Source organism: Rhopilema esculentum, chromosome 16, assembly GCF_057945365.1.
Source record: "Rhopilema esculentum isolate cy_ngs chromosome 16, ASM5794536v1, whole genome shotgun sequence".
Lineage (NCBI taxonomy): Eukaryota > Metazoa > Cnidaria > Scyphozoa > Rhizostomeae > Rhizostomatidae > Rhopilema > Rhopilema esculentum.
In genome coordinates, this window is record NC_142830.1 from 10623214 (window position 1) to 10647359 (window position 24146).

The 24146-nt window shown below is 36.2% G+C and overlaps 2 protein-coding genes across 3 annotated transcripts; both read right to left on the minus strand.

The window, feature by feature from the left end:
• Nucleotides 1–133: 133 nt before the first annotated feature.
• LOC135682863 (ubiquitin-associated and SH3 domain-containing protein B) lies at nucleotides 134–10096 on the minus strand. The gene is made up of 8 exons (XM_065197940.2): nucleotides 9958–10096; nucleotides 9012–9221; nucleotides 6576–6629; nucleotides 5760–5946; nucleotides 2969–3164; nucleotides 2466–2638; nucleotides 1884–2086; nucleotides 134–1394 (listed from the first exon to the last, which is right to left on the minus strand). Exons 2-8 carry the CDS (start codon nucleotides 9113–9115, stop codon nucleotides 236–238), a joined length of 2076 nt encoding a protein of 691 aa, XP_065054012.2. The 5' UTR covers nucleotides 9116–9221; nucleotides 9958–10096; the 3' UTR covers nucleotides 134–235.
• Nucleotides 10097–11892: 1796 nt separating this feature from the next.
• LOC135682868 (homeobox protein Dlx2a) lies at nucleotides 11893–23274 on the minus strand. Of its 2 annotated transcripts, none has more exons than XM_065197946.2 (3): nucleotides 16305–19978; nucleotides 15568–15858; nucleotides 11893–14670 (listed from the first exon to the last, which is right to left on the minus strand). In XM_065197946.2, the coding sequence occupies exons 1-3, from the start codon at nucleotides 16324–16326 to the stop codon at nucleotides 14213–14215; spliced, it is 771 nt and encodes a 256-aa protein (XP_065054018.2). In that variant the 5' UTR covers nucleotides 16327–19978; the 3' UTR covers nucleotides 11893–14212. The 2 variants fall into 2 exon arrangements, with proteins under 2 accessions (XP_065054018.2, XP_065054019.2); XM_065197947.2 differs by lacking the exon at nucleotides 16305–19978 and adding an exon at nucleotides 22545–23274 and having other exon boundaries at nucleotides 11894–14670.
• Nucleotides 23275–24146: the final 872 nt, after the last annotated feature.

Below are 24146 nucleotides of genomic sequence, written 5' to 3' on the forward strand. Positions count from 1 at the left end.
TCGAGAGAGGATACCAACACTATAAGCTTCGTACTTGAACTCAGCTGAAATATTTTTGTTGACGCATTTTCGATTGCTTTTGTCAATGAATGCAGTCACATAAAGAACGACAAGTAAAAAAACGTTTGAAGGGTTTCAAATGTTGAAAATACGTATATAAATTACCGTTTTATAAATAAAACGTTGCAATATAAAAAAATTCGAAAATTAGATTACAAAGATTACATTAAAAAATTTAAACGGCTAATGGTTCCTTGGCATCAGATTCCAGCAACATCTTCCAATCCGTTTTACTGTTGCCGTTATGGACAAGCGATGGAATTGGTGGTTGGACCAATGACCAATGGCCCGGCTTTGTCTCTTCGATAACACTTACGCCGCAGTATGGAACTTTACGTACAATCTTAATGAAATTTTCTGGAACACGAGGAGGGTGCCCGGTCAACTGTCGGGTGCATGCATCAAGCGATGCTGAATGACCAACAATCAAAATATTCTCGTCGCCATTACCAGTGTGATCAAGAATCCATTTCATGACATTATGAGATCGATAATAAAATTGTTCGGTAGACTCAGTCACTTGAAAGTTGTCAGCTGTCATAAATTGCTCATATTTCGTGTCCATATTAATCCCAAAAGTCAACAGCTCTTCCTGTGATAACCAACGAGGAAGCTTACCCTTGCACCAACCAAGCCATTCATAGAGCCCAGGCTCCTTTCGTATCTTGACTTTGCCTTTAATATTCAGGGCGTCCATGATAGCATCTGCGGTTTGAATGCAGCGAAACGCGGGCGATGAGAATACTCTCGTTATGTTTATCCCATGCGCAAAAAGGGACTCGCCAGTAAGTCGTGCTTGACAAGCCCCAATTTCTGTGATGGGCGAGTCTTGCACGAAAGACTGTGGGCCTTCACTGCGATTAGGCAAACGCTTAGGCATGTTCAAGTTTCGACGATGATAGCTACCTTTTTCGTCAAAAAACTGGGTAATCCATGAATGCCCAAATGTAACATCGACTCTTTCGCCATGCCTTATAACGAAAATTCGACGCAGAGCTCGCTGCATTGGTTGCTTATATAAATGCGGCGTTTGCTGATGCGGCGTTTGCTGATGCGGCGTTTGCTGATGCGGCTTTGATTTCTTGAATGATCTGGGAAGGGAATTCGCCTTTGACAAAGACGCTTGTTGTACAACATTTTTCTGCATGCTTACGCTGCCTGAACTCCGCAAAGGATTCTCTAAATGTTTAGTCGACCCCGTCATTGAGGCAGGTTGTGCAGCCTTTCCCCCTTTATCTGAAGGTATTGCCTTTAATTTGACATGTTCGTGAGTTGGGTAGCTCCGTGCATCGACCGATCGTTCTCCCTGTTTATCTTGTAGCAGCTTCCTAGACCTAAAATTGAAATTCGGCTATAAGAATACCAAGTCTTGGTAATAAAAGGCAAACTGGACACTGTTGACTTATGACCAGATTGCAGGGTTTAAAAAACGGTTGAATTTATAACTGACTACCTCTGAAAACAAAAACAAAAACAGGAAAACTCAAACTAAGCAAAGAATGAAATTTAACTGACAAAATTTCACCTTTTAAGTATCCAACTCAGTTTCATTTAGATTATCAACAAACCGAAGGAGCTACAGAAAACTGCTTAGAAGAAAAAAAACTAAAATACAACCCATATAGACCTTAAAGCAGCCATTCTTAAACTCCGGACCGCAGCAAATTTCAGCGAATTTTCAAGCTGATTGGGTTTTATCAGAGGGGAGATCTATTTCCAAAACTTCGACCTAAAGGCTCTTAAAAACAAGGTCCTTGTGAAAGAGTGTTTGCTGCACGTGACTTCTTTTGAAAAATTTCACCATTTTCATCAATATAACTTACCAATGTAACGTCCAGCACTTCCATTCTAAAGATCTTTCGGTGTAGTTGGCTGGAAACAGTCCGGATTTTCCAGTCTCGTGTAAAGTGCCTTTCAACCAACCCTTGTATCCATCTTGCTCATTATCAAGAATAATATGCTGACCATGGATCATTGATATTTCTCCCTTTGACTCTGCAGCATATGGATGCACGACTGCACGAAACTATACAACAGAAAAGAAGCATTGACTTATCCCAAGTTAGGATATTCCTGATTAATCCTATACTTGAAACAGTTCGAGACCGCCACCATTAGGATGTTTTACTAGTACTTCCTGCGGGCTATCACTCGAAAAATGTTATCTGAAAGAAGACCCCTTCAAATGTAGTGAGACTGGTAATGAGCCCGGAAGATGCTCAATTTAGAAAGGACACAGGCAACAGCTATTCAAAATATGACCACAACTAGAGGGAGAGGTTTATGGACAGTTGGCAGAGTTTGAGGCATGTCCCATAAATCCTAATTCTCTTTCGTTAATCTCGACGGCAGTAAAACAATGTTCTAATTAAAAATGCACATCTTTTTGAAAAAATCTATTCTACCTGTCTTGACTTTGCGGTGCGTACATCTCTTGAAAAAACTTGCAACTCCCAATCAGATGGTAAATCAAGATCAATATTCTTCACAAGCTGTTCCAAAATATTCTGCTTGCTCTCGTCAAACTGATAGGCCAGTGTCAAATGGAATTGTCCACTATGAATTGGAGCCGTTATACCTAAAATTAAAAGTAGGAAAGCGTAAGCAAGACCTTTAGGGCTATCTTCATGAGTAATAATACATCAATCAAACGTAAGCTAATATACTGTTTTTAGTTATGGATGTTTGGGGAACCCTAGAGACCTGTAGCAAGGCCCTGTCGAAGCAAAAAGGGGGGGGGGGTAAGTAGAAAGGAAGGCGGAGTTTGTTGACTCAATTATTTAAACAATTTTTTCTCGTTTTGAATTGAACGCGTTCAACCAATAACTGGTGTAAGGAAGAAATAAACAAATTTTCATGATGAAATAAAGAAATCAATTACAAAGTCGATGAAAAAACCTCATCTCACCTAACGATGCATGAACCCTTTCTGAAAAGCTTTTGACTAAATCTGATAACCAATTGCTAGCTGATTCTTCTAAAAAGAGTGCCATATACCCCTTACTTTTGTGTGGAAATAACTTCAAACTGGGCATCCTTTGCAGCATTTTTTCTGTTATATTTTCAAGAAAATCTAGCAGTGGAGGGACTCTAAAATCTTCTACCTATGAATTAAAAGTATAAAACATGAAGAACCATGAATTTACTAAGAAAATATGAAAACATTGGGAAATTCATTTGAAAAAATTGTCTGTCATTCACCATTCTACTTTAAATGTATGAACGATAATCCATAAATACTTTTTAATGTAAAATGAGAGATAAACCAGCCGGCCTGCTGGAGATAAACCTGTTGCTACGTACTAACCCTTCCTTTATGCTTATAGCAACTCGAGTCTGAGTCCTTATAGATATAGCTCAATGCAATTTTCCTTGGAGGAGATGGTACCACTTTCACCAAGGTGACATAATCAAAGCTGGAAACCCCTCCCTCCCCCTCCTCTCAAAGTGTCACCTCCATCACCAAAACCGTTAACACCCCTCCCCCCTCTGCAAGAACATCATTTATGTATGATCCCTAACATCGTGGATTTGGCTAGAAGAAGACATCGTATAAGAGCAGTACACTATTAGATGTACGATCATCACTATTAGAATGAGCTCGTTTACTGTGTTATCTTGTGTCAGACTAAGAAACAAAACTTTAACCAATTCAAGATTCCCAAAATAAGTCTATATAAAACAATCAATCTCCTTGCCGCAATATACTCAGGAACGATGTCAGTAAAGAGGCAAACACAGACAGTAATGACGAAAGAGAACTGTCGTTGAAACGGCAAAATCATTTAAATCAAACATTTTAGGCCATCACGGCATATAATGCTAGCAAATTTATACTTATTCAAAATCAAAATCAAATATCAAAATCAACTTTTTTCTTATAGATTTTGATGCATTGTCTGATTTTGATACCTTCTAAAAAGAGGATGGTTGGTTTGTGCAATAGGTTTTTGAGCTGTGGTTTTTTATAACAAGATATAAACTTTAAATTAGGCATTGGTGTCATATACGAAGGGGAAATACATAAATTCGTCGAGTTCCCTCCATACATAGCACTCACAATATTTGTATAACAAATATTGTTTAATGTTTATGTCAACAACATTTATATCATTTATATTTAGCAATAAATAAAACACAACAAGTAACAAATCAATGGCAAAAAAGGAAACAAAACCAAGGTTTCGCTACATTGTTGTATTTTTCAATCGAGGTTTTTGTTGTTTTGATTAAAGATATTGCAGCCTCTATAAATATTCTGTTGGCAGTTGAATTCCACAAAGAAGATCAAAATAGAAACAATCTGCACAAGCATTTTGTATCACAATGTGAGATGTCTAAGCCAGGAATTTTTATGTTCAAAGATTTGCAATTTCATTACACAGCTAAGTAAACAAGCATTTTTTAAGAAGTAAAAATAAAAAATATTTAATAGAATTGCATTGTTGAGCTCTTTTTAATGTCATTAGTTCGCTCCTCGTGTACATAAATGCAATTAGAATAAGCGGTTTTAAAAACTCTCTGGGTAAAAAGAAATTTGACAAAGTTACAGCTTGACAGTGATTCCAAAATGTCTATGGACAATGATCGTATCAAAGAGTACTGAGGGTTGTTTGCAAGTTCAATTTGTAATGAAAGCAACTGTAATTATCTTTCAATAGCTGAATGTTTAACCCCTCTCAAACAGCTAATCAAATCTGCTTTAGCATACTGTCTTAGAGAGGATGTGTACAGATTGTAAACATAATAACTCAAACAGTCCCTTTCCAGAGGCACATGTACGGGCCGTTGCCTGAGCGAGATATCGCAAAAGTAAAGGCTATGTTTCACTCGTTAAATCGCAAAATCTAAATTTTTACACTTTTAAATTTAAACATTATATTTCTTAATTTCAGGACCTTTCTCTTCAGTTTTTATTGGGAGTTCTGGACGATTTATTGCCCCGTCTTCTAAGATCTAGCCTTTTGTTTTAGGACCGTTGATCGCCTTGCGAATACGTTTTTCCGCGAAAGACTTTTTGCAACACACAGAGAAATGACCAGCTTAAGATTGCAGTTGCCACTAGAACCCTAAAGTAGTCCTTTTAAAGTTTGCTTTGAAAAAGGATGCAATTGAAAATGAAATTTCAAAGGGACGAAAGTGAGAGTAGATTAAAACGAGAACGCGAATATGCAATTTAAACATATGGATGGTTTTGAAAAAGCAACCAGGCAGTTGTATTTCATACTTTGCTTTGTGTAGCTGTAAACATATATAAAAAGTGGTGAAAATATAAAAGTTTCAGAAAGTAACAATTTTTTCAAAAAAAGGCAGTGGCAGAAATTGGGACTTCTGAGAGGTGGGGCAAGCGCAAGGAACCAGTCACTTCAGCGGCTTTTTCTCTTCTATTTCCTTTGCTGATATATCTGATTTTTAGGTAGATTTTACGAATCATATTGTACGTAGACGGATATGCTGTGGCCATTAGTATTGACCCTTGGAAGAACGTGCCTCCTAATAAGTTTTTCATCGCAGTTCTAATTCTTTTTTTCATTTCAAGAGTAATTAATAGTCACATTTTTGCCATGCAAGTCTGTTTTGCCATCTCATGCACTTTAAAATGACAAGTTTTTCCCTGACTCTTTACAATACACTCTTTTTGAAGTATCAAATATATCCTTGAAATACCTCATTTATCATATGAATATAAAATTACAAACCTGAAAAAATCTTGTAAGAGTAATGTGTGGAAAACACTCATGAATTGCATTACGACCACATTGTTTTAAAGATGATGACCAGAACCTATTAAGGTTGTCACAAAAAGGCCCTTTTGGGGATAGAAAGAGAATAAACTGCCTGTACGGTTGTTCCAGCACCGAGGGATCATCTCTGTGGTACTTCAACCTGAGAAAAAACAAGGTGCATTCAGAACTTGACTTTAAATACCATGTACTTTGCACCAAAAGGAAACTAAAAATAACAATAAAGCATAAACTCTAGTAACTCTAGTATTAGCATGCAAAATTTTTGTATTTTCTGTCATGTAAAAGAATTTTTAAAAATTTAAATCAGGAGAAAAAGCAGTTTGATTTGAAAACGTGTCAAGTAAACACCCATTTCAAAGGTGCATGTGGCCATTTCATAAATGGATTAGAGTCGTAATAAATATTCAGGTCCCAAGAAAACTTGGTTTCTTAAATATTTTTGCACCATTTCTTCACTAACAAATGTTATCATGCCTTTTACTTACTTTTAAGGTCTTAGTTTATTTTAAGAGAAATTTTGGTCTTAAATAGTTTATGTTGGCTTTGTTGAGAAGTATTATACAGATCTCACAATAATTGTTTGTCATGAGGATCTTTAGAGAAATATTCTCTAATTATTAAATAAGAAACTGTCACAAGATGAAACAAATAGCGAAAATAGGAGATAAGCAACCCAGAAAATGAGAAATATGAAATTCAAGGTTTTCAAGTATATTTCAACACATCTGATCCCTTTATAAAAACAAGGTAAAACCATTATCCACACACCATCGAATAGCTGTTTGGGCATCTTTTTGTCCTGATGCAATTATGGCTCTTTCACTGTGGCAAAAAATTTAAAGGATTTATCAGTCATTGAAAGGTTGTTGATGTTCTTCAATAAAGTATAATCAATAATTTTAACATGGTAACTGATAGTCATGACATTAGAGTACAAAATTTATTAAATCACAAATAATTCGCCATTTTTCTCAGTAATTCTGCTATTTTACCTGATAATTAGCAAATTAGAAAAATAGCAGACAAATATTATTTATATGTCCTAAACAATGAAAAAAACTGGAACTAAAGAACATTTCTATAATCTGAGAGCCTTGAAAGAGATATAAGATATATAATATCATAATCGCTCAAAGCAAAAACTTACATATGAAATGCAACATATCACACAGAACTCATTAAAAGCCAGCTACAGCTGCTAACAATAACTGCATAATGAAAATTTTGGGATATTGTGGTTCATTTATCTCATAGTTGCTAGCATGCTTATTGGTATATTAATTTCACTTTGGTTTATTCTTTTAGCTTCTTGCCTCACAGTACATAACAGGTTTTGAGCCTTAGTGATGTGATAGCTTTGAGTTGATCTCTTTCACAAGGATGATGGTTTTGGGTGCTGATTGATTTTGCCTATTAAACCACTGCTGCACTTCAAATGTTTTAGGACCCATCCTCTTATTTTCTTTAAAACTAACCATGAAATGGGAATATGGTGAGGTTTCCTTCTGACTCTGGTATCTTCCAAATTTAACTTGCCAATCTTTTTTGTTTATTCCTTGGATCTATATAAAATGCTTGCTTACATGAAACCTCATATTGTCTATTTTGAATGCAAGGTAGTGTTTTGTTCAATTTGATTGCCCCCAAGGATTAAAGCTTAATTTTATAATGCATTCTAGGCTGACTGGAAACTGTATAAATTGAAATTTCACATAAGAGACACCTTGCCATGCAAATAAGAAAAGTGATGCAGTATAAACACCATACAATGATGTAGGAAGTGCAGGCTCTTTCATCAGTTTGCGTCCAGAATTTAACCAACACCGCTCAAAGGAAAACAACTGACAAAAACAAAAAACTTTATGTGGGTGTTGGCTTTACACTGCGGCTCATCAAATAGAAGTGACGCTGGCAAAGCTTTTTGACTTTGTTGCGCAGACTCTACTATTTCAGGTAGAAAATTTTGAGTCTGCATGCAGGCTACAATATAGTTGCTTTGACTGTTTATTGTGTTATATTGCCCTTGTCCCAAATTTAGTAAAATAATGTTCCTCAGGATGGGATGTTGTGTTTAAAAGAGCCCTGGATGAATGAACTACACATTTCACTGAGCATGCACTGAACAGCTTGCTAAATATTCTACTGAACACTTTGATGTATCATTTTGATAATAAATTGGAGGAAATGTCATCAAAACTTGGTCTGCACAAATATGCATTTGACTAGTGCTTTGTGTTTAGTGGAAAAATGAACAGAACATGCCACTACAAATCTCTGCCCATTTACTTTCAATGAGTCAAATTGAACTTTTACTAAGAAATGCTCTGTCAATAACGATACAGGACAAATATATAGAGGACAAATATACTGGATTTCAACTGAATTTCAATGCTGCACATTGTCAAGTGAAATGTTCCATTGTCAAAGGCATTGCATGGGAAAACAACCAATTTTGAAAAACTTATGTTTAGGCAAGAGGAAATTTTTGTTGCTGCATATTATTAGTATTTGCATTCCCTTCTGGATATTCACCTATGCAATAACTTGAAATTTATTGTGATTTGAATGTATGAGATTTTGTATCAATTTTATTGCTTAAGTTAGAGATTGTTTTGACATTTTTTGGAGTTCATTTTCATTGCAAATAAAGCCTTAATACATTGTGAGAATTTGACAAATGCTGATACTTCAATTGATGTATGATGTAAAAAAGGAAGAATTGGGTTTAAAGATTTTGCTGCTCTTAACTTGAGCTGCTATATTACAAGAAACTTTTGATGCTCACAATTGCTGAGAAATCTTTGCATAATTAAAGATTTCTTGCATTTCAAGGGCATAGTTTTAAAGTATTTTCAGGGGAAAGCCAACATCCCATACCCCCCAATTATTTTGCCTTTTAATAAACCTTTCCTCCAATCACTCAAAAGAATAGCCTGATAATGTTAGAAACTAAATGCATTCTTAATGCCTCTATTTAACAGCAATTGATTCACAAAAAGCACCTCCCAGCTCCGAGAAGTTTAACTTTGATTTCATAAAAAAATTATTAAAAAAGACAACTTGGTCAACATTCCTGGTCAACATTCCTGGTCTGAAATCCCTGTCTGTGCCATTATAAACTTAAATGTAAGTCATTAGTTATTTGCATGGGGACGTACACAATATTGCCACCACTTCTTCTGAGAAGGAATAAAAATTACTCACGCTCTATCCTTGGGAAATCCTGCATCTTCTAAGGATTTCAACAGACTTTTGTGCCAATGCAGATTGTCTTGTTTTACTTTGCTGGATTCCTGTTTTTCATTCATATTTCAAACATTCTGCTATGTTGCCTTCCTTCTGATCAGTAACACAGTGTTAGTAGGATCACACAGGATTCATAGGCTTCTGTTTTTCACTGTGTTACTTCAGTTCCTAAAATGTAAGCATTGAAGGAATGAGCACCTTTTCATGTAAGTACAGAATAAAGATTTTAACCTTTCATATTGAAAAAACTGGCGGTTTTGATAAAAGGAGACTATATTTCGGGCTTTCTCTTTGCCATGGACGTTGGTCTGGCACTGTATCATTAGGTTTCTTGGTCTATAACATGCATCCATTATTTTTGACAGCCATGGTCCTCCTACATCACTAAATCTGATACTTAGCCCCCCTAGAGTTCTTTAAATATTCTTTATAGGTTGGGGGAGCCAGAAGTGTAACAGGCCAATTTTGATGTCTGCAATGAAAAGCTATTGCGAGCTGCTTTTACTAAAGGTGTGTGTGACAGTAAATAATAGAAGCATCTTGAAGCTTATTTCAAATGAAAAACACTCGGACGCGGCTCTTTAATACTTTATTTGAAGGAAGTATACCAAAACTAAAATAGATCTCACGAAGTCAGCTTTAAAGAAAATGGAAGAGGTTATGTCCTTACCTTGAGAATTCCCGAAACGGAAGAATTCCAGCCAAATATTAGAGCTAGAATCTCTGGAAAAATACTATCATGGATTTTATGAAAAAGGACATTAGAATCGACATAATTCTGATTGAAGAGGTGCTAAGGGCTAATAAGGGCCTAATCGGAGTGTGCTAAGAAAGGACAGTTAGAGCCTTCAGTCAAAGACTGTAGATGTAGTGCCAAGTCACCAGTTAAAAAAACAAGATTTACCTTCTAATCCGAGAAATCTTCTCAATCATCTGAACAATAATTTCTCTCCATTCTTGCGCATCTTAAAATTAATGACGAAATCTTTCGACCACAGAAAACTGCACAGGGTGCACAAGCACAGGGGACTAGAGTTCTCAGGATACAAATCCGCTTAAAAATGGCGCGGCAACCGATTGACCAGTTCTCCTATTTCTTACAGGATATTCCGGCGTCCTCCCCCTTGATTTTAAAAAATGTAAAAATTGCTAGGATCAGCTTTGAATATTCATAGAGACTGAACTGGAATTCGCTTTAAAGGAGATAGAGACAAAAATTAGAAAATTCCTTCAGTTCTCACTATGTGCAATGTGTTTTATTCTTTTTATAAATGTCTAAATTACCATGAAAGCTGTACCATTTTTGGCACTTAAAAATGTTTTTGAAAAACATCTTTGTGCCCTTTTCATTCGTTTTGCCACCCCCCCCCCCCCCCCTGCTCAAACCTGGATTTCGTTGTGCGCTAAAAAATTACAAACCTACAAAAATTAATGGTAAAAACCTAAGCATCAAGTCAATACATGATATAATTTAAAAAGCTAAGTAAAATATGATGAATTGATGGTCATTAAAGATAAAATATTATTAATTATTAAAGGTTCTTTTTCTAACATAGTTGTAAACAACAGTTTTGTATTTGTGGTAATTTTATTAATTTATAATTTTGTTTGGTAGCTTGTTCAAGTTACTTGCGCTTTAATATTGAAACATTCGTTGATTAGAACCATGAAGGAGAGGAGTCTGATTACGACATACATTTGTTTTGTACGAAAAAAATTGTTACCCTGTTACCCCGCATATTAGCTCAGCCTGTATAAAGGACCATTGGGATGTGTGTAACCGAGAGCAAAATCGTGTATAAGCGTTTTCCCAGGATCTCTAAGAAAAATAAATATACATAAAATATGCCGCATCTACATGACAAAAGTGAGCAATTGCGTAAACAGAGCGTGTAACAATTCACAAATTCAAACAGCGAAAAAAAACGAATGCATATTCAGAGTATCCTTTTATTCATATTCAAAGTTGGACCGTTTCACAATGACGCCTGAAATACTTTGACGCCTAGAATATTGTTTCCCAGCGCAATACACTGCCTAGTAGCCTTCCTTGCGCCCAAAATTTAGTCCACTTTGGTAGACAACCTTATCTTAACATATGTCAAATGTTTCATAAATCTTTAGCAATTTTAGCTAAGCAATTCCACATTCTAGCTAGTTAATAACAGTCTTCTACCATGCAAAATTGAACGTTCTACTCGATACAAATCGACTCGACTGACTTACAAGTAAATTCTACTTCGATTCCTGCTGTAGATTCACCCCCAATCACAGTGATCCGACAACCCTTTCAATTTCGTGGTTCGTTTCATTTACTCTGATAAAGCCCTGTATGCCGGAGCGAAATATTAGTGATCGTTTGATTTAATTTATTTTGAAAAATTTTCTCATAACATTAGATTCTTGTCACTGTTTTGCTTTGTTTCTGAATTTTATCCTCGTATTTATTTTATACTCATTGCAAGATTTACAGAATCCGGCGTACAGCCTATCCTGCGGTTCTCACTTCTCACACACTCACACAACCCCTTCAATATGCTGTGTTTTAGTAGCTTTGGTCACAACGGAGTTTTCAAAAATGATTAGCTCAGCAGCATCTTCAATGATTTATATCGCACGGCCACGAACGTCTCTTGCAATATGACCGCTTCTTCTTGCATAATTACACAGATCTGTGATAATTATGCCAAGAATCCAATTCAATCCTCGTGCGCAATTTTGCTCTCTGGAGCACAGGCTACGGTGCCTGAGATATACTGTCATAAATAGACAGAGAGATAATAAAAAAACTTCTTATATTCTTCAATAGGATAAGTGAGAGGGGAAGGACTTGAAGTTTGATTTTATTAGAAATCTTTTGTTCATATGAAGGATATTGGTGCTGCGTTGTTAATTAATTGAGTTTGTATCTTAATTGTTTGTTCTTGCGAATGTATGTTCAAACTAATCAAATTAATCTTTTTTTAAATCTAGGGTTCGGATGTCCATCGCATTTCATCTTTTAGTTCAATCTAGAATGTGTTGTGTTGTTTTGAATAAAACTCTACCGGACCGGTCCGGTTTGAGGATGATTTAGAACAATTTTGAAATTTCTCCTGTAAAAGCAATCTTGTTTATTCTATCAGATCAAATAAAGAAATTTGCAAATTGTAGTAAGCTCATACGTTAAAATAGATAAATGCATAAAAGGATCATGACTGGGGTAAGACTAAATCTTTCCAAATCCTTTAAGCAAGATTCTATTTCTTTTTGTAACATAGCTGCAAAAGTCGCTCCATCATTTTTCCAAAAAAAACTGAAAAAAATTATTTTTTCTTCTTGCTTTTAACAGTCAATTGAAAATCTTTCACTGAAATAACAGTCTCAAACTGTATGAGAAAATTGTTGGATTTCACTTTTTTGGGTTTGTCGAGCAGCAGGTGGGGGGGGGGCATTTAATACTATATGCATCAAAACTTTCAAAGTAGATAGTTACAAATGACAAGGGCTCATGCCCCCACTTTTTTGCATAACAATATAAAATGGTTTGGGCAAAAGTGGAAAGAAATGTAGTCCACCATTCCGTAAGTAACTGTGCCTAGTATTCCCTTAAAAACGAAAGCTTTAAAGTTTTATTCTATAAAAATTCGTTTTGACCAGCACAATTTGAAAGTTTTCAAATGTTCTTTTTTTGTTAGAAGCACTTTATTCCCGAAAAAAATTCTAAGATAAGACTTTACAGAATAATAACCCAACTGTACATCCTAACCAAACCCTTTAAAAACTGTGATATCTTGGCCCCTTCACTTTCAAATACGTTTTGCCGGCTGTGAAAGAAAAGTTGCCTTGGAACTCGAGGAAAATATTGAATATGTATGAAAGTGTAAAAAAGTATAAAATGCCAAAAAGCCATTGTCTCAAGGAGAAAAAGACACAAGAAAATCAACTTGTAGCTGTTATTATGGTTAAGAATGACATTAAAGTCACCTACCAATACACTATTTCCACAATTTATTTTTACTATTGACATAACTCACTCGTAGCTCATTGTTAAAAAACAAACTTAAGTTATTTGCACGGATAGCCCTGTTACTTCTCCAACGGGTAAGGGGAAGAGTTTTGACTTTTATTATATCGTCTTTTGGAAATCTTGGGTTTACCAATATAGTCGCTGTTAAAGAGTGACGTATGTTAAACATTCGCCATTGTTTTCCTTCTTACATCCTAGCTTTCTTCCACTGAGAATAGCATAGCGAATATTTATTAGATATTTTGCCATAATCATATATAATTATACGACACAATTGAGCCCTAACAAACAAGCGTATTAGCCCGTCTTCACAAATCCCTTAAGTTATAGAAATAATATTTGTAACACATAAAATGACCCGAACTCTTGGTGCAAATGTCTGTAAAAAATGCCGATCTCAACGAGAAGATATCTTTGTCGCTTTTTATGATCTTACAATACAAAAGAGTTTTCTTTTATTAGAAGAGGGCAGCAGTAAACCTAATTCCTACTACAAAGTACTTCTATGGTGTAACTTGCAGATCTTAATAAGTTGAGGAACACAGACCGTAGATGGGGTTCGCAGATGGTCAGTGTTGAAGACAGCAAGCCCGTATAGATGTAATAGGAATATTCTCCTTTTCAGTATTAACCTCGTTATCGTGTTACTTATGACGCACTTAACTTAAGGATATATATTTCAGCACGTAGTTAGTTATAGGACTTTTGATTTCGATGATGAAGCAGAAAACATAAACGAAGTTCTTTTCACTTCGTCTCACTTCTTCGATAAAGATCCCGCTACACAGATAAGGGGTTGTATCCACAATAACTGACAAAAAATTCTACCGTTCGGTGAATTAATTGCCTTATATCGACCCATACCTAGCTGTAGCATCCTACGTACACAGAGTAACTGGTTTAAATCCCATTATTTAACGATGAATCCTCCGAAGGCAACGCCTATGAATCCCCTTGTTATAACAATGCTATATCAGGCTTTGTTAAGACATGGGTTGGGTAATATCCAAGGCAACTTTACCAATCAAATTTTCTGTCTAAATCGTTGGAGGTATACCTAAGCATGTGAATTAAAAATATTTCTTCTTTATTACCCACAGGTTTTTCACTGCAGTGAGTTCTTTAAGCGCATAAAGAAAACGACGGCTTTTTACATATGCAGAGGATAGCCAGATCTACTGTACTGTCTGTGTTCACTAGGAGTGTATCCATACATATTTTCATGGCTACTATAGTTCATTTTGTAGTACCATTCAGGTGTTTGTATCTGTGAACCATGAGATGGGATTGCGTTGAAATGTGCCAGTGGACCGCCATACATCGACTTGCTGTATTCCCAAGCTGCTGCGTTGTCTGGAATGACATTCATAAATCCCTGCCCTCCAGTTGTTTTTAACAGTTTCTTGTACTTAGAGCGTCTGTTTTGAAACCAAATTTTTACCTGCGTTTGGGTTAAGCCTAGGGCCAGTGCCAGGTCACCCCGTTCAGGTAATGAAAGGTAATGAGTTCTTTCAAAGGCCCGATTCAACTCTCTTAACTGAAAACTGTTGAAGATAGTTCTAGGCTTTCTTTGCGACTTTCCTCTGCCATCTTGCACTTTGTCTACATCTGAAAAAGAACATAAGTTTTATAAACGAGATTCATTGACGTTTTGTGCTGTTTCTATTGCTATTTTTATTGCTTAGTGATAAGTACAGCTTTGCTACAGAGTATCAAATATTGTCACAATAACAGGCAGCATCTCCAAATAAACTGGAGTTGCATGCACGATCGTTAAATCTAACGATGAAACGCTATCATGAAATCAGTGATCTGAGCTCTCCTTGAAGCAAATATATACGATTACCCAACCTAAATGCTTCCACCACGCCTTGCACAAGTTTTGTTGTTAGCATGCTTTGATTTTAGAGAGGGTACACAAAACATTGGTTGACGTCACGATGATCACTGGGAGGGATGTTTGACATTCCGTTGTGATAAATTGTAGTGCTGAATAAAGCAGCAACAATTCTATCTATAGGCACATCAGTCTAATCATGACTACTTTTATCATGAAATTTGAATGAAAGATAATGAGATTCAAGAAAGAATTTCCTCCCCAAACAAGTTGATCCTTGAACCAATATCAACTATCTTTTCAATTGTTTTATGAAGTTTGTGAATCATTCTAGACAACTGGATTCATTACCAGCGACTTTGAAGCAAACATTTTAGGGGAGGCTATCGAAATTTGCATTTGGTCTGGAAAAATTGACAAAAGGCAAAGGAACCTGCCCTAACCAAGTTTGACAGTGAGACATATTAGAATGCTCTTTTTTGTTGCTCTTAATATGAAATTAACAATGTTATGAAGCAAGCCTGTCTGCTTCATAACGTAATGGTCAAGCTACTTTTATTGGTCTCAGCCAAATCTTGCTCATTCAAAGGATTGATTTAATGAATGACTGAGATGCTGAGACGTGACAAACATTAAAAAGATGCACGCAAATTACAAATTTTACTCACCACAATCTTCTTCCATCAAACTGCATTTTCCTAATGGCGATTTCATTTTCAGCTCACTCTGCTTGCTCTGTGATTTGTACTCTTGCTCATAACTTCTTACTGCTGTCTGTTCTTTGATTGCTGGCAGCCCATTTTGCTGTTGGCTATAACAGTTCATTCCTATGTGAGCTTCTTTACTCTCGTATGATGTCATCAAAGAAGATTTTGTATCCATGGTACACTCAGTCCTGAACTTAAATCTGTTTGTATCTGGTAATTGCTCCATTGTAGATTCATATATACGTCGTTTTTCTAAAGGAAAATAAATGATTCATAGACAGGAAAGTATTTGCAACAAAATATTATATTTTAATTGGAAGATCAATGGTTTCACGCATTTTTTTGGCTGGCAATTTCTGCTGTCATAAAACGAGACTCTTACTCGCGTGCACTCTATTGTATATATCGGCATGAGGTGTCACTGAATCGAAACTTGAAGTTCAGAAAGCAATAAGAAAAAAGTTTGTTGAATTAGCTAAAGATTACAGCAGATAAATTTCCTTTGTGAAAAATGCCACATCGCTATTATTCACTAACGACCATTCTCTTCACTTGTCACAAGAAATTGGTCTCATCTAGCAAAACCGACTTGATAGCACTTGATAGGTAAAACAATGTCTTTTATAATTGCCGGTAGTTTCAGAAAGAGCTAAGGTGAAAAAGGCAGATGAAAATGAAGCAAACAAGCTTTGAAATACCACCAAAACTTGCTTGGCGCATACGTTGAGCGGATTCCACAGTAGGCCATTCAAAGCCCAGGTGTCTTCCAGTACGAGCGGCTCGTGCGGATTACTAAGTTGTATTCATGCGATACAATAACGGATTTGGTAGCGCGCAAAATATTTCAGCTTTCTGGTAATCACCTGCCGCTCAACTAACGCTCTGATGATGACTTTGAAATAGCTCGTGTCGTTTCTAAAGACGTGCGTATAATGTTTGAGGAGATCCGATTGTTTCAGTACAGAGTCGAGGTAGTTGATCGTCAGCCTAAAACGTGCTAAACCGCTTGTTAAATTTTATTGTAAGATATAAGAGATTGAATCGGGTTTTCAGATGCAAGTTTACTTGTACTAGAAGCATTCTCAGTTTTTAAATACACATTTTTCTATTAATGCTAGTTCTAGGATGCAAAAAAATTTAAGAAACTTTAGTACTAGGCTCAAGAAAAATTAAGATTGTGAAAGATTTTTATTTTTAAAGAAAGAGTCCAAAAGTTTTTGTTTTGTTGATTTTTCTTTGGAAAAAGATAGCATGCTTTCGATTTCAATCTGCGTTGGCTTTTTCCAGACGATCTGCGTTTATGTCCTTCCAAAAAGTACAACTTCAGAATAAAAAGGCAATTTTAGGACCCAAACTAAAAAACCAACAAAGAAACTTTTAGTACTAAAGCGCCAAAACATGGATGCCACGTTATGAAACTTAGTACTTTTTCACTTTTTACTAAAAGCAGTTTCTTTTAAAAAATCACGTTTAATTATGATTATGTGAACAGCTTTAAATTGTAATGGTGAAAAGCACAACAACTGTGAATTTGAAATTTGCTTGGATTTGGTATTTTCATATCGAGCCAGGATTAACTAAAGTGATTAAAATCTGCTTTTGGTTTGTCATTTTATAATTCTCTTTTTCACACGGACAGTAAGCACAGTCGATTAACAAAAGTTGCATTACTGTGAGACATTTTGCAACAGTGCTTTACTCTAATATATGCAAATGATGGGGTGCTTTTCCAAGGAGATCCAGGAAAATCTTATTAAAATATCCAATTTGTTTTACAAGAAATAAGTCTGGTTGATCAGGACGAATTTCAAAGGTAGAGGAAGCTTCATTGCAATATTTAGGTTTATGATGAAATGACAAAGAAATAGATTACCTGAAAGACACTCAGTTGATAAAACATTGAACATGACGATGCGAAAAGCTCAACACTAATATGTAGATCATGCAAACGATATCAAAATCACGCCAACCCTCCCTAACGCCACGCCATCTTTGGTTCCGCACGGGCTGGTAGTGTTGGCTCCCGTTTCTCAGTAGTGAAAAAAAAGCTTGACTTATTTGTATGATCAGAAATGAATGCTATTCGTAGATTTTTTACTCTGATGAGCTCCTGTATGCCGGGGCGAAATATTGGTATCCCTAGCCATACTTAGACACCAAAGACCCCCCTGTCCCTGAAATCAGTAAACGTTGATTTGCTCGCTGCCAAAGTTTATTATTTTATGTTTACAGCAAAATATTCTTTTAATTATTACAGCATAACTACTGTCATTTTTTACCAAAATATATTGCTTCCCCCCCCCCTTACACTGTAGTAGGACTAACCTCACGTGATTATGTAATTACAGCCTTGATTACGGTTGTTGATATACTTTAACCATTAACCTCCAATCCAGCCAATTACGTACTCATATCACGAGTTGGTGTCTTCATTTCCTGATTTATTCGAAAGGAGCGGACTTTCGTCTCCATTACAACACCCACCTCAAGGGAACTTGATTCAGTTGCAAGGACAACTGCCCCCCCCCCCCCTTTGCTCGGGCTCTTGAGTGTGGCACAAAAAACTTCTAAACTGATACCGAAAAGGGAAGAACGAAAAACAGCTTGACAAATGCTGACACTGAAAGTTCTCCGTTTTTTAGAATATTCTCTTACAGGTTCATCTCAATATGGCAAGGAAGATCATTTTCAAATACTTCATTTCCGCGTCATTTTTTAATGCTCATTTGTTGTATTTTAATCCGTTCACGATTTGCCGTTCAGCATGTACTACGCAAGTCTCACTATCCGTCACGAAAATCCGCTCTTTTATCGAAGCATGAGGCTACTTAAGACAGTGTTTTCTGTTACAAGAACCTTGTATTTGTCTGTTCAAGTGTAAACCTAAAAGGCTAAATAACTATATATCTATATAATAGTAAAGAACATTGCTGCGATTGCGGCTTGCGAGTTGCGTTATCAAAGATGTAAGTTTTCAAGCATTGTAGTCAAGTCGATGAAAAAGAGATGAGCACGGCTCAGGGATTAAAAAAAAAGGTTTCAAGATAAAAAAGTTTTGCATAATATTCTTATTTGTATCGTTTCCAAAATGGATCGAATCCATAAAGATATTCAATAAATGGATTCATATTTTGCCTCAATTTGTAGAAATATCTAGTGTGACTAGAAAATATTGTTTGAATGGAAACATGTTTTCAAGTATTTCATACAAGAGGATGATGCTGTATAGGTCATTTGCCTTTTTTTTTATCAAAAATCAGAGATGCTGTAGGGAAGGGGCAAAGTGCAACCCGCCAAACTTTTTATCCAACACACGTCTTCCAGTTCTGGTGAAGCTGATTTCCCTAAAGCCACAAAAAAAATATACCATAAACTCGCACTTGACTAATTATCTTTGCCTTTTTATCTTTCTTGAAATCAAGATATCCTTTGTGTTAGCCAACGCTATCTAATGTTACAGCTGGAGAAACTGCATTACTCTAGTCAAAAACTGCGATTAAATATTCATAATCAACGCCCTCATTTTGGATATGTATTTTGTACATTGTCATCAGGTTTAGCTAGGTCATCAGGTGAAAAAATGTCCCTTTAATGGTTCAATTGCTATTTTTTAACACTGTTCCTAAAAGACTCATTGCTAACAATGAGCCATTGCGCTACGCAAGCATCCTGTAATGCATTTTCTGAAACGCATAAGGACAGTCTGAAATCAATTTTGGTTAATCCGTATAAGTTTACTGCCATTGTTTGGATCGTCGACTGGACAATTTGCTACGCTCGCAAAGATTCGCTGCTAGCAATGAGTCTTTAAAATAGCACTGAAAAGCGAATAGCACTGAATAGCATCAAGATAAAATAACAGAACTCTTACTTTATCTTTGAACTTTTACTACTAATTCTTTTATTTTATCTTGATAGCATTTCATCCCCCATTTCCCTCCTCATCCCCAACCTCCTTCGGTTGGAAATTATCAAACATACTCGGAACCACAATGGACAAGATTCTAATTTCTTATGCTCGGTGGTCTATGATATTTCTATCTTCTACGATAATTTATTCGTTGAAAACATGTAAGAACTGATTAAGATTAGACCAAGTCAAAGTATTAACGACTACTAAAATCTTTGTTTTTCGTTATCTGTGCTACAGACAAGCGATATCTTTTTTCGTTCAAAGTCAATGGGTAATTTACAACAGGAAATGTTTTGATCTAATGTTTTTTTTGAAATATTACCTGTTTCAAGATACACTTGAAAGACTTCATTTTGGTATTAATGATGTTAAAATCTGATAACCTGATAAGCTTTTGTTTTTGATGTCTGCAATAGGTGATAGCATTTGTGTGTACCAAGCAGGGAAAGGTTGGGTTGGGTCCCTAAAATTAGAAAGGTAGCATATACCAGTCTATCACTGTCTATCACTCTTGAAATGATCATTTGTTGCCAGGGGCAGGGTCTTAACTATAGAAGCGTGAGGGGTTTGACACCCCTATGAATAAATTCCGTTGCGAAAGACGGGGAATTTTTTTGGCATCCTGGGGGGAGGTTAGTAGGTAAATTTTCAAATATAAAAACAAATTAAGAATGGCTCACCCACTTTGGGGGCAAATGGGTCCTGGAAACCCCTCTTGAAAATATCTTACATTGAGGCCTGGCAGAAGCTGGAGGATAAGGGCTACAAGAAATCTTTATTAACGACTTTTAATTACTTCACTTTAGCAACAGTAACGTGATCGTGATGCTTGACAGGGATCTTATCCAGGCCCAATTCCATTCTCTAAATAAACGTGCCGTGTTTATGGTGCAAGCATCTGGTCTAAACCTCTTGCTTTTTATCTAAAGTTGCTTCAATACCTTTATTGAACTGTACTTGATTTTCTGGGAAGGGATTTGAATTTTTTGGGAATTCAGTAGCTACGAAAAAAGTGTATCAAAAAGAGTAAAAAGTTTAATCGTGTCCAACATATATGCAGTAGACTGCAGAGGAATTGTTTGCTACTATGCTCATTGTTACGTCTTGATTAATTGTTAACTTACTGTAGCAACTAAATTGAAATATGCAATTACAATCAAACAGTTTTTTCAAAGCTCTTCTTCAAAGGTTTTCCACAAAATTTTGCATAAAAACTAAACCCCTGAATAGACGACTCGTTTCAACTTGTCTTCAAAAATGACGAAATTACAAGAAGTAAAGATAACAGAAAATGGGGCATCCTAGCTGTAAATTATCTCACTGTGATTCATTTGAATGAATCCACGAAATCAGTCTTGATGTTGTTTTACCAGTGTTGACCTAGCCAAGACTTTGAAAAAACCAGAAGCCTTCAATTAAAGAAAAACCACGCCATACTGTAAATTGTATTGGATTATGCAGCTTCAGTTTTATTGAATTTAAAGCATTATAGAACAATTCTAATTTGAAATGTAGGACCACAAAATATATTTAAGTGGCAGCATTAGCCCCGAATATGTTGCAAAGTTGCAATGCTGATCCTATTTGTTGGTTTTGAACGACCTAAATGGTATCCCTTTCTCATCAATTGAAAACCTTTGAAAGCTACCCTGGACATTGAAATCTGCTAGAAATTCTAAAAGCTCTGACAGCAGAGAAGACATTTTGGTACTAAACAGTTTGTTCGTTGTTGGGGAGCATTTGTTTCTGGGAGATATCAATTAATGGGGGGTGTCAGTGAATAAAGGTTTATTTCGGGAGCAAGTTTAAACTGCTGCCCAGAAAGCCAATGGCTTGGGTCAGGACTCAAACAATAGCTTATACGGGTCTCAAGATTTTTATCACTATGCAGTTAAAAAGCTAAGAATAAGGGTGTTCCACATTGTTCTTAGTCGTAGGAGAAATACAGAAGGTATAATGTTTTGAATTTTAGCCTCCATTCGGGCAGCTCTACCTCAATACAGTAGTAATATTTGGGCAAGATCTTCAGGAACACACCCCCCATAAACGTTTAGCCTCCGCTACACTCATGAATGTCAAAAGTCATTTATCATTGAACGTACTGGGAAATCTGATAAACATGCCTCTTTTTTAGTATTATGGTTCAGAATTGAGGGTTTTTATCTCGAGTCGTAGAAGTATAGTAAATAAGCTTTGTTGTACCTTAACTCATCTATGCAATCTAATTCGGTCACAGTCTATTAATTTTTTTATATGTTTAAGATGGTGTTTTGAAGATATCTTTCGAGCTCGGTCGCTTCAAGGAGTGAAGTTACGTCACATGGAGACGTCTCCAATGGCTTTCGTAGACAACCTCAGTATCAACGATAGCAAGCTCAGTACACGAGATTCAGCCCATTGCAACCGATACCTGACACTCTACGAAAGGATAGACAAATAAACCTTTCTGCAAGAAGACGTCATATGCTGTGTTACAAAATTGGGAACATCGTTTTTGGCCTTCCCTTGTATGCTACATAAATAGTATGACACTTTAACATCAAACATCTTTAGGAATGGCACAGTTGAAAAGAATGAGAAAACATCTTTGAACACCCAAGATCTTGCAAAAAGCTGCCATGTATCAGTATCTGAAAATTGCATCCGATTTGAATAATGTTTGAAAGGCTGTTGAACAAGCATGTCACGAGTAACCGTGAATTGGAGCACAGACCAAAACCACGGTCGGTACCACGGTTAACTGTCTTCAAAACAATGGTAAAAATAGCAATTATCGATTACTGTCGGCTTTTTTCACTTGCAATTAAGTTCCAATCAAAATACACGACAGACAAAATTCCATCTGACGTTGATTGATTTGAAGCAAATCTACTTGGAGCAAGGATTTGATAATAAACGCTGAAATCAGTGTTTATCCATCTTCTTTATTTTAAAGTACCGCTAAATTAACGTCAAACACAAGATTGGTTCGATTTAATTACATTTTAATTAATCTGTTTCAGAGCAATTGTTATCGTCTACGTACCTAGAGACACTCTTATTTGATACGCTGACAAACAAGATACCACTGGTCAACACTGCTGAAGGGTTTTCAGCTTGCTTGGCTCAAATTCTTCCAAGACGCTGTACCAAGTTTCAATATCTTCACGACAAAATGTTTCCCGTTGACTAAACAGTCTTTTGATTGCTTTTGCTTTAAAATTAAATTGCTTGATTTCTTTGTATGGGCGGAGCTTAAAAACGAGATTTTCCTTTCAAGACAGTAGAGCTGCGATAGTCGCGTGAATCGGCAATCAAGCGAAAAACGCAGATAAAGCATGCTTTCGTTTGCTTTATCGCAATGATCGCTGACTTTTCAAACGCGCGCAAGATAACAACCGCAACGGGAAGGGTTTTCAGACCTTGTAATTAGACAGTTTGCTTAAAGGATTTACCTTGAAATATGCCATACTCGCAGTGTCGACCATTTGAAGTTTGCTAGCACTTGGTTTTGAGATGGAGCCAAGTTAGATACTGTCCTCTCCACAATGGGACAGAGAGAGAACCCCAAATTGAAAAGCTCTAGGTCCATTTGTAAATTGTTCCAGAGGTTAGAATATTCAATGTGCGAATTTTTTATTTTGCTTCTCAGCCAGTTTAAAAGAGACATAGCTGATTTGCACATATAGAGGGGTCTTGTTATGTTCTGTTTGGTTGTGTGGTCAAAGTTCTAAAAAAAGGTTTTATGACATCATCATTTGTTGATCTGACAACCTAGGTCAGAGCCTTAGGTTTTCTGAATAAAATCTGCATCGAGGGGCGAATCGCTCTAAGAAAATCTCGTACACCTTTTGGATAATCCGAAAATCCCCAGAAATCCTTTTGTTCTAGGCAAAATCTCGTACGCTATTTGCAGGAGTGAATCGCCCCTCGATCTGCATCACTAATATCAAAATGGGGGTTTCGACCCATAAAAAGATGGAAGGCCAATGTTATCTGTTGCGCGAAGTAAATATTCGATAATTGAAATTGGCCATAGCATGACTTGAACCAATGAAACTCTCTTTCGCAGCGCAGCTTAAAAACCATTATAGTACCTGGTCGATGGTCGATAGTCAGCAAAATATATGCTGTTTCTTACGCATGCTTTTGGTATCGCTATGACTTTGAGACGGTGGGGGGAAATCTAGGAACGCTATTGGAACAGTACGCAGTCTTAACTCTTTGTGTACCCGCTCTAGATTTATATTTGGTTCAAATTGAATTATAATCATCAACTTATGTTGTTATGAGAGAGTAGTTATTTAGCTTTTTTCTTGCTATATCTTTTTTTTAATTAGAATAATTGCAGTAATAGAGTTTTTACTCTAAAAAGGAGCAATAATACTTTTAATTCTAAACAAGAAATAAAGTTTTTAATTGACATCAAGCTATCTCTTAACACATACACATGTTAAGTTGAAGCGAGATGAAATAAAAGACTTTTACGAACGCGTGTTTTCTTGGTGGGCAATGGTCATCTTTCAAGGCGTTTCAGAATAAAGCAAAGTTTTGCTGCCGCAATTCCAGCTTTTGATAATTGACGAAGCTTCGCTTGTAATTCTTTTAGGAGGAACGTATCAGCAAAACCCATCAAATGGGTTCATAG